This window comes from Culex pipiens, chromosome 1 (genome assembly GCF_016801865.2).
Source record: "Culex pipiens pallens isolate TS chromosome 1, TS_CPP_V2, whole genome shotgun sequence".
In the NCBI taxonomy this organism is placed as follows: domain Eukaryota; kingdom Metazoa; phylum Arthropoda; class Insecta; order Diptera; family Culicidae; genus Culex; species Culex pipiens.
The window spans coordinates 95327451-95345468 of record NC_068937.1 but is presented as its reverse complement, the minus strand read 5'-3'; the positions used below and the strand labels follow the sequence as shown (position 1 = coordinate 95345468).

The 18018-nt window shown below is 36.5% G+C and overlaps 2 protein-coding genes across 2 annotated transcripts in view; both read right to left on the bottom strand.

The window, feature by feature from the left end:
• Window positions 1–528: 528 nt before the first annotated feature.
• On the bottom strand, window positions 529–17241 carry LOC120425999 (calcineurin subunit B type 2). The gene is made up of 4 exons (XM_039590657.2): window positions 17101–17241; window positions 16962–17001; window positions 6371–6669; window positions 529–2536 (listed from the first exon to the last, which is right to left on the bottom strand). Exons 1-4 carry the CDS (start codon window positions 17101–17103, stop codon window positions 2366–2368), a joined length of 513 nt encoding a protein of 170 aa, XP_039446591.1. The 5' UTR covers window positions 17104–17241; the 3' UTR covers window positions 529–2365.
• Window positions 17097–18018, bottom strand: part of LOC120431604 (putative GPI-anchor transamidase) — a 42158-nt gene continuing 41236 nt past the window's right edge. The window contains exon 5 of the transcript XR_008211806.1: window positions 17097–17750. The gene's annotated coding sequence lies outside the window, so the exon portion shown is untranslated. The remainder of the gene's footprint in view (window positions 17751–18018) is intronic.

The window sequence follows — 18018 nt, the reverse complement described above, 5'->3', positions numbered from 1 at the left end:
TTTCGGCGAATGTTTATTTTTCTTTCGTTTCAACTGAAAAATACAAACCCAACGCAATCGTTTGAAGTGTTTTGAAAAAGACTTTATTTTATTCATTTCGTAAGTTTATAGAAATAGATAATTTCTTGTAATGCATTTCATCCTCCTCTTTTTCATTTCCTTCTTACAGCAGCAGTAAATTTTGAATTCATTTTTTCGCCCCACCAAAGTGTCGGCTCCAGAAAAATACCCGGAGAAAAGCGTTTTCTGTTAACAAGAAGTTTGGTAATATTTCGAATTGCACATTTGTTTTAAAGTGTTTCTTTCTTCCGCTTTTTTCCGGAATCGAAACTTTGGCGCACCTTTTGTTTCTCGGACGAATACTTACGACGATCTTTTCCCATTTTTTTGCCTTGTTTTAATTTATAGTTTAACTAGTGATGAATAGTTGTTAGTGTTTCGAAGTACGTTCTGTTTGTTTGCTTGTTTTTTTTCTGTTTTGTAAGTGGTGAATTTAATGGCTTCTGTTTTCTGTGTGAATGTGTGCTCCGAGGGGTTTTAAGAACTTTGCTGACACAAATAAACGCAGCAAAATAGTAGTACACGAACCTGATTGGATTTAATAACAACGTTCTCGTTTGTTTTTTTTTTTTTTGTTTTGTTTTGGCGAATAAACTCAACTGTCACCTGGGACGATACACGGAGAGAGAATAACGGTGGTTTTAATTTGAGTGGGTAGGAGAGAAAGTTTGCACCGATTTTGACAAGATGGCGGCGCGAACTGTCAAATCGGTTAGCTGCCATCTTGTCGACCCGGTGAAAAAGGGAGGTTGGGGTTGTTGTTAAGGGGGGGGGAAGAATGGTTTTCTGTCTTTATTACTCTCGAAACCGGGAAAAGGGTGGACACACTAATTTAGAGACTCAACAACGGTGTGTATAGAAAAATTGGCTCCTAACCTAAAACTCTACGATAGTTGATTTACTTTTATTTAAGTTCAAATCTTCTTCTGCTTTTTCGTCTTCATTACATGGATGTTTTTTTTTTATTCTTGTTTTGCACGTACAATTAAATTTGGGGAAAATTAGCTAGCCATTTAAGGTACGATCTAATCTCTAACAGTGGCAATAAATTGTTACATATCTATGCTTTTGCTGGGGTGTGTGTTTTTGTTTAACTGTCTTTACACGTGTTTTTTTTTTGTGTTTGTTTCTTTCTTGCATAACATTACATTACGTGACAAATAAAGTTTGGGAACGACACCTTCAAAAGCCAGCTTTTAATCTTTTTGGATGACCGTAAAATTGCGTTCAGTGTATAGTAACAATAAATTCATAATTGATGACGATTTTGATTTGCTTTAACGTTTTTTTTTTTTTCATTTGTTGTATTCCCACTTTTTTAATGTTAAGTACTCGCGTTTGTTTTATAGGTATAGAGATAGTCCAATAAATTTCATCGTTCAAAGTGCTGCTGTGGTGGTCCGTGATGGTTAGAAGAGTCATAGTTACTGTTGTTGTTTTGCTTGCTTTTTTTAATATACTTTCATATATCTGGAGCAACATTTGAAAGGGGCGGTACGACATTGCTCTTACGGCCTTTCGTCCCATTTAAACGCGTGTAATCAAAGGCCGTAAGAGCAATGTCGTACCGCCCCTTTCAAATGTTGCTCCAGATATATTGCCTTAAGTTCGCTTGTTAAAAAATATAGGTTAGCAATTGCTAGAAATTGCACACACCGTTTATTTGTTTCTTACTTACCATTGTAGAATAAGTGTACTTTTTTGCATTACTTTTTCGAAGGAACAAACAAAATCGTCTCAAAACACAGAAAAAGGATTTTTGAAAAACAAAACAAAAGATAAACTGTTGAACAACCAAATGCATGGCATTAGCTTAACGTGGTTATGCGGTGAGTAAAAACAGACCATTTGTTCTCCCCAACAAGCGCATTTTCTTTTCAGTTTTAAATCTTCACCAAATTTGACAGATCTTACATTCTAAACAAGTTTTTATTCTCCTTCCTCACCATCTCCTTCTTCTTTTGTTAATACAATTGTGTAATTTTAATGTAAAAAGGGGGGAAAAATCTATAGTAAACAACATAGAAACAACTGAAAATTATAACATTTTGTGGTTCTCCACATTCACATACACACTCTGGCTTAGACTTCTTCCACGTTACTAAATAAATAAGACAACTTTCTTTGCTAGCAATTAAAAGTGTGAGTGAGTGTGTTCTCTTATGTGTATCTGTGTGAGTGTGTGTATGTTTGTTTGTTGTTGTTTTGCCTTCTTGTTTACTCTTCACTTGTATATCATTATAATAAGTTAATTTTGTTTGTTTTTTACCACTTCCGCTCCCTCTCTCTCTGCGAGTTAAAACCCTTAAACGTCGACGACCATCTTTTTGTGGATGTCGGTGTTGCCCACCACCGAGCAGAACTCTTCGAAGGAAATTTTGCCGTCCTCGTCCTTGTCGGCGAACACAATGGTCTTGTCGACGATCTGCTGCAGCTGGGTGTCCTTCAGGTTGTTGCCGACCATCATCTTTAGCACCTGGGGAGGGGAGAGCAAAAAAAAGGGAAAATTCAAGCATTCAGTCTTAAACTAGACAAAAGCTATTGAGTTTCATATGTTTATAGGACCTTTTCAAATAAAACTTTAGATATATTGTTCGCTCTATTGCTTCAAATTAGTGAAACAGCTATCTTTTGGTTGAATTAGCTATAATTTCAGTTAAATCTGCCAACTTGAAATCAGTAGAATAACAGACTCTGATTGCTTATTTGCTAATCAACACTGACAGCCCAAATCATAATGAAAGAAAAACAGAAATTTAAACTTATTTTAAGATTCAATTAGTGTTTATTAGTAAATAATCAGTTTACAATTTCGTGATTTTATAACCTAATAGAGTTTTGGAGTTCCTTTCAACTATGGTTTACACTATAATTCATTTAGATGTAATTGGATATTCTAACAATGGATTTGGCAAGAGAAGGAAAAATAAAAAAAAAATCTTCGAGATTTGCTAAGGAAAAGGATAGAAATAGAAAAAGCTTTAAACTAAATCACAGTTTGTTTTGTCTGTTGACGTCGAAAAACTTCGCTGCCCAAGACAGCTTATCCGTTGTAGATGTACTTCATCATCAGCTCACTGAGAGCTTGGAATTGTTCTGCCTTGTTTCGGCAGGCACGAAAGCGCGTGAGCATCTGGATATTGGAGCCTCTCAAGCAACTCGTCAACATCGTCTGCCAGCGTATCCAAAATAAAAATTGGAGGTGGACGTCGTTCCTTCGGAGAGTTACATTTTTTCTTCTTTTCTTACTTGCGCGCAAGCTCATCATCGTCATCGTCGTCGCCAGCACTGCTGCTGTCACTGTCGGTGTTGTTTTCTTCTCCACTCAGAATCTCAAATTCGTTTCTGGTGGGAACGTTGGAAGTGGTTGTCGTCGTGGTGCTTGTGGACTGCTGCTGCTGCTGCTGCTGGCCGGAAGTGCTTCCGGATGCCCGGGTCGATTGTCGCGTCCGTACAGGGGACTCACGTGGACGGTATGACACGTGTAATAGCGATTCATCGATGACGTCACTGGGCACGCTCCCGTGTGCGATGGCGGCACGGCTACGTCACGACTGTCATCCACATATAAAGCGAGTGAAGTCAAAATCGAACCAAGATCGAACCAAGTTTATGGCGCGTGGCATTTGAAAATGTCGTATGCGTATCGAGCATAAATAACAAAAATGAAAACTTTTGTAACCTTTTTTTTTTCTTTTTTACATTTAATCTCAGGGGACAACTAGGGGAACAGCATTTAATTCCGTCAAGCACCTAATGTTGGCATATCAGCACTGTGGTGTTCAGTGACAGCTAGTTTAAAGCTTTTTTAACTGAAATTTAATAAGTATTCAAATAATTTTAAACCAACGGTCAGGAAGAATCAAACTAATTTCATGTTATTTCAAGGTAACTAAAGCTATTAAGACTTTTAGTTTAGTTTAGTGAGTTTGGTTGTATTGTATCGTCAAGTAAAACTTTGTTTTATTGATCTAATAAATATAAAATGTGGAAAAATTTAGGTAATAATTGTAATTATCTCGCAAATATATGCAAAAAATAAATAAAACTGGCAAAAAAATAATTTGGGAGCAAAATTTGTGTATTTATTTCATACGACCTTTTCAAAAACCACACGTAAAAAATATTGACAGCGCCTCTGGCGGGGACTTCAGGAAACTACATGCGTGTCAGATCCCTGGATGGCGGACGATGCGGCGTTGGTGTGTTTACCTTTCTGCACTCTGCCGGTAGATTCTAGCTTCGCGGGTTTTTCGAGGCCGCACTCGAACTGCCACGGCCACGGCCGGCCCTTGGCATGCTGGAGCAGCAAACTCGCGGGTAATCACGGTAAATTACGGCGAAAAAATCGAAAAGTTTGAAGAGCTCCGAACACTTGACTGTTGCTGGCTGGTGTTGCCATTCCCGATGTTAAACTTATTTTAAGGACCCAATTTTACATAATTTTTGGACCCTATTTGTTCAAAATCAGAAAAATAATACTTTATTTGCTTTTCCTAGGACTACCTTATCTCATCCCATCTGTAACTATTGAAAAAATATCTTAAGATTGTAAAACTTATAACAAGATTGCCCGTCGAACGCAGACGCAGATGCAGAACTTTGCGCCTGTCATTATAGCCTACCTGTCTGACTGACAGATCTTGGAAAAATCGAACTGGCGCAAAGTGCTGCGTGCTTGAATATGTATTGCGCCTTTTTACAGTTTTTTTTTCAAGTGTATCAATGTTGTAGAACAAGTCAAAACAAAAATATAAATAAATATACAAGATTCTCTTGCATCCTCCACAAGTAGGTGAATGTGAAGTACCTTAATCACCCTAAGGAAATCGCTCTGTCATTATTTCGAAAATATGTTCATGCAGTGAGGATGGCACTACCCGAGCAGACGGAAACAGCTTGGGAATAACATTTTTTGATATTTGAAAATACTAGACCAATAACATTTTATGTTATTTATAGCATGATTTGTTATTCGTCGTTATGATTTTTTTTTTTTTATATTCGATTATTAATGTAATAACAGACTAATAACATTTTTAGTTATTCTTCGAACAAATCTATGTTATTACTTTTTGTTATTTCACAACTAATCCTATCATCCCAATACCAGTTGGAGGTATTCTTCAGTAACAAAAAATGTTATGCCCAAGATGTTTTGGCTTTCAACCAATTTCAGACCAATAACAAATTTTGTTATGATAACATAAACTGTTTTTAAACTCTTATGCAAAAATGGATTTTTCAAGAAGATTCCATAACACTTTTTGTTATTATATCAGTATCACGCTTTTAAGTTGGAAAGTGCTGTATTGCTTAGCAAATGTTTTAACTATGCTTCTATTTCTACAATATATTGCGTTAGAGCACAGTACACTTTGAAATTTGAAGAAACAATTTTTAAAATTTCGTAACAAAAATAAGTGAAATTCCCAAACTGAACTTATGCCTAAAAACCAGTTTACGAAGTTTTTTTTTAATTGAAAATGTTTTCCAAAAAACATTCCATAAATTATTCATAAAAAATAAATCTTTTTTTTATCAAAAAGGCACCGTCTAAGGGATGATAGAAATATCTAAATATTTTCTTTTCTAGACTTTGACTATCGGACAGTTTTTTAGAAATAAATAGTTTTTCTAAATTATTTTCCAAAGCTTAGTTCTTAATTTTTAAACCGAAAATATTCCGGCAACTATCGGTTTGTTTTTCAATGATAAAATATTAAAGAGCCATCGATTAAAAACTATTCAAAGTGATTTTTTTCGCTTTGTTTTTCATTCTAGAGAGACATACACATATTTGCAACGTACGGCCTTTTATTTCCATCAAAATCATTTGATTTCAACCAAATTTCACGATAAAGTGAAAGAGAGAGGGCAAAAAACACCTCATTCCGCTTTCTAAAACAATGTACAGGTGCATTTTTGGCGTACAAGCGCGCGTGCCCGCCTGGATGAGTAATGCTCGAACAGATGCGGAGTGCGAAGCGCGCTTCAAATTTAAGACTTGGCGAAAAACAACGACTCAACGAAATGGTCAGACTATCTCGCCACTACTAATAAGCCAGTAGCGACGACGCCGCCGCCGGACGGACATTGCCCGCCACGGTGGTGGTTGTTCTGTTATTTTTATGAACTTGCGGTTTAGTCGCCGCACGGTGCACGTGATGGCGTGTTGTATAGGAATCTATAATGTTCTATAAATACTTGCACAGTTCGGCGAAACGGCTCATTATTTGCAATGTTTTCATTCTATTTTTGAGAAATGTATTGAAATCATTGATTTGCATCAATTTAACCTAATCCTCACCTGAAACAGCTCCCCGTTCGAGATGAACCCGTCGTTGTCCATGTCGTATATTCGGAACGCAAACCTAAGCTTGGACAGCTTGTCGCCCTTTACGCTGAACTGCGAAACGCCCTGGATGAACTCCTTAAAGTCCACCTCGCCGTTACCGTCCGCGTCGAAAATGTCTATGACGCGCTGGACCAGCGGGTTCTGCTGCAGCTCCGGCAGCGACATGAACTCGTCGATGCTCAGGGCGCCCGAGTTGTCCAGGTCGAGCTTCTTGAAGCGCTTGCCCAGACGCCGGATCTCGTCGGCGTCGACTGGAAAAAGGGAGAGACGAAACGGGGAAGAATTGTTAGTGTTCTGAAGATTGTTTGTTTTTTTTTAAGAAAAGAAAATGAAAAGTAAAATCTATTTTTTTTACAGTTCGGTATATGTTGTATATATTGTAACTACTTCGTTTATTTCAAAAAAGTTTGTTAATCAGGCGATTTGTAGCTAGTTGTTTAGGCGTCTGCCAATGGCTTGCGGATAATCGAATCACGATTTTTTTTTTCGATGTCTAATATTTTATTGTCGAGCTTAGGTATGGCCCCTAAACTACGCTAAAATGATTCAGAATTTTTTAATCCAAGTTGGCGGCCAAAATGGCGGTGTTGCAATATTGAAAAATGCATTTTATTTTTAATAGGCAATCAACAACTCAAATTTGACTAAAAAGGGGTCGTAAAACTCAAATTTTAAGTTAAAACAAGAAAATGAAAAAAAACGAAAAAACTTTTTTTTTGTTCGTGATTTGATTATCCGAAGTCCCATACAAACCTTCGGATATTCGAACTTCGGATAATCGAAACTTCGGATAATCGAGACATCTGATAATCGAGTCTGGACTGTATAATCATAGTTTTTTTTTAACTAAGATCGGAAGGTACACCCACTAAAAAAATGATGTTGCTGAAACATTCTAGCTTGCCGATAATGGTCAATGTTTTCATACAAAGAAAAAAACTGGCCTGTTTTTAAGAAAATATCTAATTTTGTTCAAAAACATTCAAAAATAGTTTAAATTGCGTCACTTTAAAGTATGTAAGGGGTCTCACCAATAATGTTCTGTACTGTCCAGGAAGTCGTACTTTTACGAGTTTCTCTCTAAAACCATAAATGTCGTGCTGAACAATTTTGCTTTTTAACTAAGGGACCATCCATAAACCACGTGGACACTTAAGGGGGGGGGGGGGGTTATGGCAATTGTCCACGCTCCATACAAAAAAGATTTTTTTTGTATGTACAATTGTCCACGACAGGGGGGTGGGATTATTATTTGTTTTCGTTATTTTTTTTATTAAAATCGCGTATTTCCAAAATTCTTCATGAAAAGTAATTGTTATCGTTAACATCACTTTTCCAGCTAAATGCCGTCATGTTTATGTTTCCAAACATTTTGCATGATTTTTTTTACAGCAATTTGGTCCTAAAATGAAGCTTAGATTGCTGATATTATTGTTCACAGCGATAAAGCTTATTTTTCTGAGTACAATGACCCTTTCTACGACCACAAAGAGTTTAAAATGGATTTTTAAATTAATTTTGAAAAATTAACCTCGCGGTCCTTCTTGACAGAAAAGCTCCTACTTGACAGCTCGTTCCAAGGGGACCATAGTTGATCCATCGAAAAAATGTTGTCTTGTCAATATTTTTTTGCATTAAAATGAAAAAAAAGTGATCAGAAATGGTTTTTAATCGTGTTTTTTACCGTTGTACATAAAAATTGGCATAGGGCTTTAGTACCCAATTGACATGCAAAATCAATAATTTTCATTTATTCGACTATATATGTGACGTAAGCGCCATAAGAAAGATATTTTTTTTTTTGATTTATTATAGAGATTTTACACCATTGTGCATTCATCTCTTCAAGGTGGATAGTAGAAGAGGAAAGTTTACAAAGTTTTAGATCACTTGTCTGGCTATATTTCAATACTTGTTACCATGCCTTTTTTCTAACGATTTCTGTCTTAGTTTCAAATATTTACGGGCAAATTTGGATCTTAACTTATCAAGTTCTTCACTTTTATCTTCGTCCTCTTCCTTCGAGGATTTAACAGTTAACTCATAATTCAAATCGACACAACTTCCAGCCAAGTTGGTTTGATTTTTCTCACTGGAAATTTTCTTGTTGATCTCAAAAAAATTATGTCGAAGGGGGAAGGGAGAGTTTGCGAGACCGTTACGTCACACTAGTTTTTTTTTTTCAATAATTACGTTTAAGTTTTTAAACGATTTTTAGTCCGATAATTCAAAAATAAAAAAAGGTCTTTTGATTATAAATAAGCATTATACAATGTATTCTGAATGGTTTTCTGTCGATTTTAAATGTTTTTTTTCATGAAAATTAAAATTTTCTCCAAAAATTATTTAGGTGCCCCTCATTTTGTAGAAAAATTGAAAGAAGGAGGGACAAAAAATTAAATTGGCAATTGCCTAATTAGCAATACTTGTCTTGAATGCTGATGGATATTTTTGCAATTATATTATTGATATGAGACGATTTACCTTAATCTTCACTAAATTTTATTTCTGATTCTACTGAACAAAAAGTCGATTCTTCTCGTTTTTCTCGAAACATCATAATAAAAGAACTATGCATTTATGAGCAATATTAATGTAAGTTTTTTTCTACATTAAAAATCTGATCAAAGGTTTCCAAGATATCATCAATTGAAAATTGAGGGTCAGGTGGATAAACTCGTATTTGGCATTTTTCGTTATTTGCAAGATCATATCTCAGAAAATTGAAGAAAAACACTGCGCAAAGTAACTCACACAGTACTCCCTCTAGAAATACATTCGCGCAGAGAACGGTAGTTTGACATTCTACCGAGTTTCAGATCATCTCTCCCATGATTGCATTCAAATGACTTCACGCAGCAAACACAAGGAAAAGAGAGACAAAAAACGAGAGAAAGAGCACTTTGTCAAGTTCGGGCGGCTGCTTGAGTGGTGCTCATTTTTCGTTCGATTCGTCTCTATGTTTACGTTCACCGAACGTCGCCAAGCAATGATGATCGTGATAGGAGCTGTGTGTGAGCGATCAAATTTCCTTTTTTAGAATTGATCACTGACAGAAAGTTCTTTCAATTATGGAGCAGTCCCATTCAGTGGCAGATCCCTTTTCAAGCATTGGTCATAACCTACAACTTTGCCGAAGACACCAAATGGATCAGAAAATCCCTTCGAATGTTTGCAAGCACTTTTCTATGGAAAGCCCCAAATGTGTACGGATACGTGTATGAAGAAACTAATACAGTGGACTCTCTCGTTGTCGATATTGCAGGGACCGTCGAGAGCGGGAGTTATCAAATTATAGAACGGAAAATCAAAGCAATCTATTTGAAGGGACTGAAAAATTTATTGACAGCTGGAGCAATATTGATATCGAGAAGATCGACAGCCAGAGAGTCCACTGTAATGCAAAATGGCTTACTTGGACATAAGGAGTCGATGAACAAACTTTCATGCAAATAAAAAAAAAGAAATTCTAGTGAAATTCATTAGTTAAGTCAAGAACTGTCACTGAACCCGGTTTTTGAATGTTGGCCCCGATCAAGGGGCTGGAAACTCTAATATTACTTAAGAATACTGAGTATACTAACGATATTCCAGTATACTTGTCAGTATACTAACCGAAAAGCAATAAACTGTTAGTATATTAAGATACTCTCAGTATACTGGTAAGTATACTGGCAATTGGTAAAGGAAATAATAAGTATACAAACATATATTTTGATATACTGGTTAACATAATAATTTCAGCTCTAAGAGTTTCCAACCCCTTGGCCCCGATACTCTTCAGGGGTCTTCCTCCCAGGAACAGAAAATGAATTACTTAATGTTCCGACCGTTTCTCTTCAAAGTTGTTCAAATAATTAAAAAAATAGCGATAAGGAAAGGAATTCAAAAAACTTTAAATATTGTAATGTTGACCACAATCGAGCATGGTAAAGAAAACAGCACTTTTGAAGCACTTTTTAAAATGTGTGTAGTTCACACATTTGATGTTGTTTCGTTTGATGTTCAATTTGAGCTCCTAAAAGGGTAATTCTCCGCCAACTCACACAGCAGTTGCCCCGACCCCTCTTCGATTTGCGTGAAACTTTGTCCTAGGGGGTAACTTTTGTCCCTGATCACGAATCCGAGGTCCGTTTTTTGATATCTCGTGACGGAGGGGCGGTACGACCCCTTCCATTTTTGAACATGCGAAAAAGAGGTGTTTTTCAATAATTTGCAGCCTGAAACGGTGATGAGATAGAAATTTGGTGTCAAAAGGACTTTTTTGTAAAATTAGATGCCCGATTTAATGGCGTACTCAGAATTCCGAAAAAACGTATTTTTCATCGAAAAAAACACTAAAAAAGTTTTAAAAATTCTCCCATTTTCCGTTACTCGACTGTAAAATTTTTTGGAACATGTCTTTTTATGGGAAATTTAATGAACTTTTCGAATCTACATTGACCCAGAAGGGTCATTTTTTCGTTTAGAACAAAAATTTTCATTTTAAAATTTCGTGTTTTTTCTAACTTTGCAGGTGTATTTTTTAGAGTGTAACAATGTTCTACAAAGTTGTAGAGCAGACAATTACAAAAAAAAAAATATATAGACATAAGGGGTTTGCTCATAAACATCACGAGTTATCGCGATTTTACGAAAAAAAGTTTTGAAAAAGTTGGTCGTCATCGATCATGGCCGTTCATGGTCACCCGCGACAGACGCGGACGACGAAACAAAGAGAAACGCAAAAAGTAACTTTTTCAAAACTTTTTTTCGTAAAATCGCGATAACTCGTGATGTTTATAAGCAAACCCCTTATGTCTATATATTAATTTTTTTGTAATTGTCTGCTCTACAACTTTGTACAACATTGTTACACTCTTAAAAATAACCCTGCAAAGTTAGAAAAAAACACGAAATTTTAAAATGAAAAATTTTGTTCTAAATGAAAAAATGACCATTCTGGGTCAATGTAGATTTGAAAAGAACATTAAATTTTCCATAAAATGACATGTTCCAAAAATTTTTACAGTCGAGTAACGGAAAATGGGAGAATTTTTAAAACTTTTTCAGTGTTTTTTTCGATGAAAAATACGTTTTTTCGGAATTCTGAGTACGCCATCAAATCAGGCGTCTAATTTTACATAAAAGTCCCTTGGACACCAAATTTCTATCTCATCACCGTTTCAGGCTGCAAATTATTGAAAAACACCTCTTTTTTCGCATGTTCAAAAATGGAAGGGATCGTACCGCCCCTCCGTCACGAGATATCAAAAACGGACCTCGGATTCGTGATCAGGGACAAAGGTTACCCCTTAGGACAAAGTTTCACGCAAATCGAAGAGGGGTCGGGGTAACTTTTTCCGATTTCGTGTGAGTTGGTAGAGAATTACCCAAAAGCGTTTACAAGCTATTTCAGATAAAGTAATCCATAGCACACTAGGAAGTGAACAATAGGACTAATGAGCAATTCTCTACCAAAACCGGAAATGGATTTTATTTGTATTTTTTTATTTGACTTAAACTTTGTGGGGGCCTTCCCTATGACCAAATAAGCTATTTTGCGTCATTGGTTCACCCATACAAGTCTCCATACAATTTTGGCAGCTGTCCATACAAAAATGGTATGTAAATATTCAAACAGCTGTAACTTTTGAGTGAATTTTCTGATCAATTTGGTGTCTTCGGCAAAGTTGTAGGTATTGTTGAGGACTTTTGAGAAAAAAATAGGTACACGGAAAAAAAATTTGCAGATTTTTTAATCAACTTTTTTTTCACTAAAACTCAATTTCCCAAAATACGTATTTTTTGATTTTCGAGATTTTTTGATATGTTTTAGGGGACAAAAATCCGCAACTTTTGAGCCATAGTGAAACATGGTCAAAAAATCTGCCGCCGAGCTATGAATTTTTGAAAAAATAGTGATTTTTAGAAAAAATCGAAGTTTTATGCAAAAACAAGTTTGAAATTATTTTTTAATGCAAAATTGAATTTGCAATTGAAAAGTACTTTACAGATTTTTTGATAAAGGGCTCCGTTTTCAAGATATAGCCACCGAAAGTTTGATTTTAGCGAAATATTTGCAGTTTTTCAATTTTTAAAAATAGTGACCATGAGTGAACATTTCTAAAAATATTTTTTTTGAAAAGTTCAGAAAATTTGCTATAAAATTGTCTAAGAGACATTGAAGATTGGACCTCGGGTTGCTGAGATAGAGACGCTTTAAGAAAAAGAAACACGAAAATTGAAGTTTTCTTAATGTCACCAAAAAAACACACCATTTTCTAATGACGATATCTCAGCAACTAATGGTCCGATTTTCAATGTTAATACATAAAACATTCGTAAAATTTTCCGATCTTTTCGAAAAAAATATTTTGAAATTTTTTAAATCAAGACTTGCATTTTAAATGGGCGTAATATTAAATGTATGGCCCTTTTAAAATGTTAGTCTTAATTTAAAAAATCAAAATATTTTTTACGAATAGATCGGAAAATTTCACGAATGTTTCATGTATTAACATTGATAATCGAACCATTAGTTGCTGAGATATCGTCATTAGAAAATGGTGGGTTTTTTGGGTGAGATTTAGAAAACTTCAATTTTCGTGTTTCTTTTTCTTAAAGCGGCTCTATCTCAGCAACCCGAGGTCCAATCTTCAATGTCTCTTAGACAATTTTATAGCAAATTTTCTGAACTTTTCAAAAAAAATATTTTTAGAAGTGGTCACTCATGGTCACTATTTTTAAAAATCGAAAAACTGCAAATATTTCGCTAAAATCAAACTTTCGGTGGCTATATCTTGAAAACGGAGCCCTTTATCAAAAAATATGTAAAGTACTTTTCGATTGCAAATTCAATTTTGCATTAAAAAATAATTTCAAACTTGTTTTTGCATAAAACTTCGATTTTTTCCAAAAATCACTATTTTTTCAAAAATTCATTGCTCGGCGGCAGATTTTTTAACCATGTTTCTCTCTGGCTCAAAAGTTGCGGATTTTTGTCCCCTAAAACATATCAAAAAATCTCGAAAATCAAAAAATACGTATTTTGGGAAATTGAGTTTTAGTGAAAAAAAAAGTTGATTAAAAAATCTGCAAATTTTTTTTCCCTGTGCCTATTTTTTTCTCAAAAGTCCTCAACAATACCTACAACTTTGCCGAAGACACCAAATTGATCAGAAAATTCACTCAAAAGTTACAGCTGTTTGAATATTTACATACCATTTTTGTATGGACAGCTGCCAAAATTGTATGGAGACTTGTATGGGTGAACCAATGACGCAAAATAGCTTATTTGGTCATAGGGAAGGCCCCCACAAAGTTTAAGTCAAATCAAAAAATACAAAAAATAAAAATGGTCGAAATCGGCCGATTTCGTAGAGAGTTGCTCTAATTCTTTTACTGCCAAAAAACGAATGAATAAAATGCAAGCAAGTATATAATTTTTTGATTTTATGATAGCATTTTTGTTTAAGACCAACTGCATGTTAAACGTATCTTTTTTTATACCTAGAGTTTAAAAAAAACTCATCTCATACAGTATGTAAAAAAAGTATTTACACCCCTTGGGCACTATGCACTTATTGTGATGAAACATCTAAACAATTTAATGTTGATAGAAACCTAGTACTACGTTTTGTTCAGAAACTCATGCCAAACATTTTGCTGCAAAAAGCTCATGAAAAGATGATTTCTATAAAAAGTTATTTAACAAATACTATTACAAAAAAAAGGTGCAAAAGAAGTTTGTACACCTTTCGAAAAATTTACAAAAATAAAGTTATTTGTTGACAAATCACCATAAATCCAGTCTCCCAACTCCAAATAGGCATCATTGACTGATTAAAAAAATAATTTGGATTGAATATAAAGTTTACCAATTACTTAGTATAAAAGTTTATATAACTCTGGAAATTATATATATAACTTATCTAAACTTAATTTTGCAAATTTTAATTCAACTAAATGTCAACATATTACCATAGAATTGCTAAATAAACATTTTGGAGTGGGTATAACACCGTTTTGGGGGTCTTTGTATCGATAGAATAGATTTTTCGTTGGAATTTCGTACCAACCCGGAATTACGTCGTCGTAAAATCCGCCGGCATCCGAACCGGTCCACGATTCACAAGTCAACCTTTATGGCATCGGAAAGGGCATAAAATTTCCGATCTTTTGATACCCAAACATCTAGGTGTTCTATAAAACCCACGTTTTTAAATACCTAGGTAAAAACGTTGTTATGGTTTCGTTTGAGCAACCTGCCAAAAATGTATGGAATTTCGTAAGTTTTGTTCTCGTGGATCAAACTTAGTATTTGGTATAGGGGGAGAGGGGGTAATATGCACCCCCTAAGGTAAAACTGTGATTTCTCAACCATTACAGCATTACTGTGGAAGAATTTTGTTCGATGTTCTAAAACAACTATTATTCTTCGTCATCCATGCGAAAAAAGTCTTAAAAACCTCAAAATTGTTCAAAAATATCAAATTTCTAAAAACATTTTTGATTCATTTCAAACGACCATGCGGGGCAAAATGAACCGCAACATTGGGGCAAAATGCACTCCAACAACGGGGCAAAATGCACCACAACATGGGGCAAAATGCACCGGGTAAAAGCAGTTTTCACTAGTCACCACTAGATGACACCGCTGTTTTTACAAAGGAGCTTCACAGCGGTGCATTTTGCCCCGACCACGCTTTTTGCAGAAAATTTAATTAAAAATGCATTTTTTGATATTTTTGGACTCAATTATCTACAGAATAATGAAGATAGTAGCAAAAACTATATACCTCAACACTTACAATATCAATAAATGCTTTTTATACTGTCCAAAAATCATAATGAAAGCTCAATGAAAATTAGATGAAAACACAACATTTTAATGTTTTGCAAATAACTTGAGCTGTTTTTAAACTGCGATGCTCAAATTTTTCCAGCATGGTTTAGCAATGTTAAGATTTCCAATTTCTATGATTTTTTCCCCGGAAAATTCTTCCAAATACCGAGAAAAGCCGGGGGTGCATTTTGCCCCGGGGGTGCATATTACCCCCTCTCCCCCTATAACTTTTTTATAGAAATCATCTTTCATGAGCTTTTTGTAGCAAAATGTTTTGCATGAGTTTCTGAACAAAACGTAGTACTAGGTTTCTGTCAACATTAAGTTGTTTAGATGTTTCATCACAATATGTGCATAGTGCCCAAGGGGTGTAAATACTTTTTTACATGCTGTATCTCATCTCCCAGTGGCAGTGCGTGGCCGAATGGTTACGCTGTCCGCTTTGTAAGCGGATGATTCTGGGTTCGCTTCCCATCTGCTGCAACCTTCCATCGGATGAGGAAGTAAAATGTCGGTCCCGGCCTTGGTTGTTAGGCCGTTAAGTCATTCCAGGTGTAGGAGTCGTCTCCATGCCATAAGTACAAACAACACACCAAACCAAGCCTACTCCGGTGGAATCGCTGGCGGCGGTTGGACTCGCAATCCAAAGGTCGTCAGTTCAAACACTGGGTTGGAAGGTTCCTTGGAGTAGAAAGAGGTTTGGGTGCTCTCCCCATTCAAGCCTTCGGACTCCTAGGTTCGAGCAGAAACTTGCAATAGAGACCACAAAAGACCCGGGGGGGTTAATGTGGATGGTTTGATTTTTTTGATCTCATCTCCCAACTATCATAACTCATTTATGATCAGTTACAGAGTACCTAAAAACTTACAGTTCAACATCCCTCACACCCAGCATCTCCCCCAAACCATCAACATTCCAAAAAAAACCGCACCACAGAGAAGATAAACATTACAAATTATTGTTTCTGCTCTCGGTAATACTTTGCAGTCACCAAAGAAAAACAACTCCTCTCATCGTCCGTGTGGGAACAGCAGGCGGCGACCAGTTGTACACACGCGGCGTGTCGGATACGACGATTTGAATTGAGTAATTGTTACAAATTTGTTGATTTGCTGATCATTTATTTCAATCGATCAGATTTTTTTATGAAATGTTAACGATTTTTCTACACAAGATTTTAATTTCAATTTTCCAAATTTCCATCCCAACACACCGTGGTCTCGATCGCGCGCGCCGACATTTGGCTGCGCAGAAAAACCAATATTTCTTCGCTGCCTAACACTAGCAGGCTGTGAGGTGACACAGTGGCCCCCTAATGTGTAAGGGGTCGAATTGTGCACTTTTTGGGGCGGCCGTAATTAGGACAATTTGGTTGTTTGAATTGTTATGTTGGTCGGATTGACTAATTGGTAGATAAGCTGCTTTCACGTGAATTTTCACTGGGTGTTTTCATGCTGCCCCCATCCTGGGCAAAGAAAAAATCAATATTTTTGACAATTGCAGTCCGCAGCAGCAATCCGCTCCGTATCGATCAAAGGAGGCACGGCCAATATCGCGCGGTTCGCGCTAATCTCGCGAAGAGCCTACTTCGCGGCGATGACCTTCGCCGAGACGGCCGAAGGTGTCATGGTAACCCTCGTAGACAGACAGGGGGGCCTGCTACGATCCTCTTGGGTTCTTCTTGAGGGTGGTGCAGATTCGACACAATTACTCACAGTTTGAGCACAGCTCCATCGGCAGCGATGTTTCATTTCCCTGCAAGCAAGAACAAAAATGGGCCAGACATTAGGACTGGGGACACAATGGCACTGCAGTGACCTAGTACGTGCTCGGAATGGTCCCCGCGAATCTTACCATTTTGGACTAGATGTGTAGCTACTAATCACTCCTCGCAGAATCTCGGCTATGGCACACTCGCGAAGCTTTTCCTTACGGCGAAAATCTGCCCCGATAGATTTCGCTGATTTTTCGCTTTTCTCAACACAAAAAAACACGCAAAAAGTGGTTTTCTACGGACTTGTTTCTTTCCAACCTTTCTTTTCCCTACCAAAAACACAGACACACTTTCTTCTCCTCCCAGCTAGGCTAATATTCGACTCTCCTCGACAGACTGACGGGGTTCGGTTCCGAAAAATATTGCCTATTCCTGCTGCTAGTCTTACTTTTTTTCTCCTTTACTTTTTCTTGCCACTGTCAATCGACCTAAGCTCTGAGAGCTCTGAGAGAGAGAGGGGCTCTTTTGAGCTACTTGTAGATTTTCGGTTGACTAAACTATATGTCAGTACTGTAGAAGTTCACACGAGTGCTGAAATCTCTCTCTTTTTGCGTTGGATTCCTCCTCATCAACACACATGGAACGCGGGTAGGGGCCGCGAAGCGCGTGCGCAGCTCGCGGGAGTACTGTCGCTGGCTGATGGCCACTGTCGCGGACTCGCAGTAGGCCAGTTTGGCGAGGGAGTTTGTGGAAGGAAGATGCGTTTGAAGTGGCCGTTGGGTTTGCATTTCTGAAAAAAATATTAAAATGTATGTTAGAACACAGTCAGAAATTAACATAACTCTACAACACATTTGCTTTTTTCTATAAACGTACAGCAAATAATGAAGTTTTATTTAAATTGAAATAAACAACTAGAGGATATTCGCGTATGTTTGGCAGGTCAAGCAATTGCTCCTAACTCTATCTAATTTGCTGAAACTGCTTGCTCACTTCCTATTGAGCTATTTATCACTTGATTTCAGTTGAAAACGCTTTTTACGAGCTTTAATTGAATG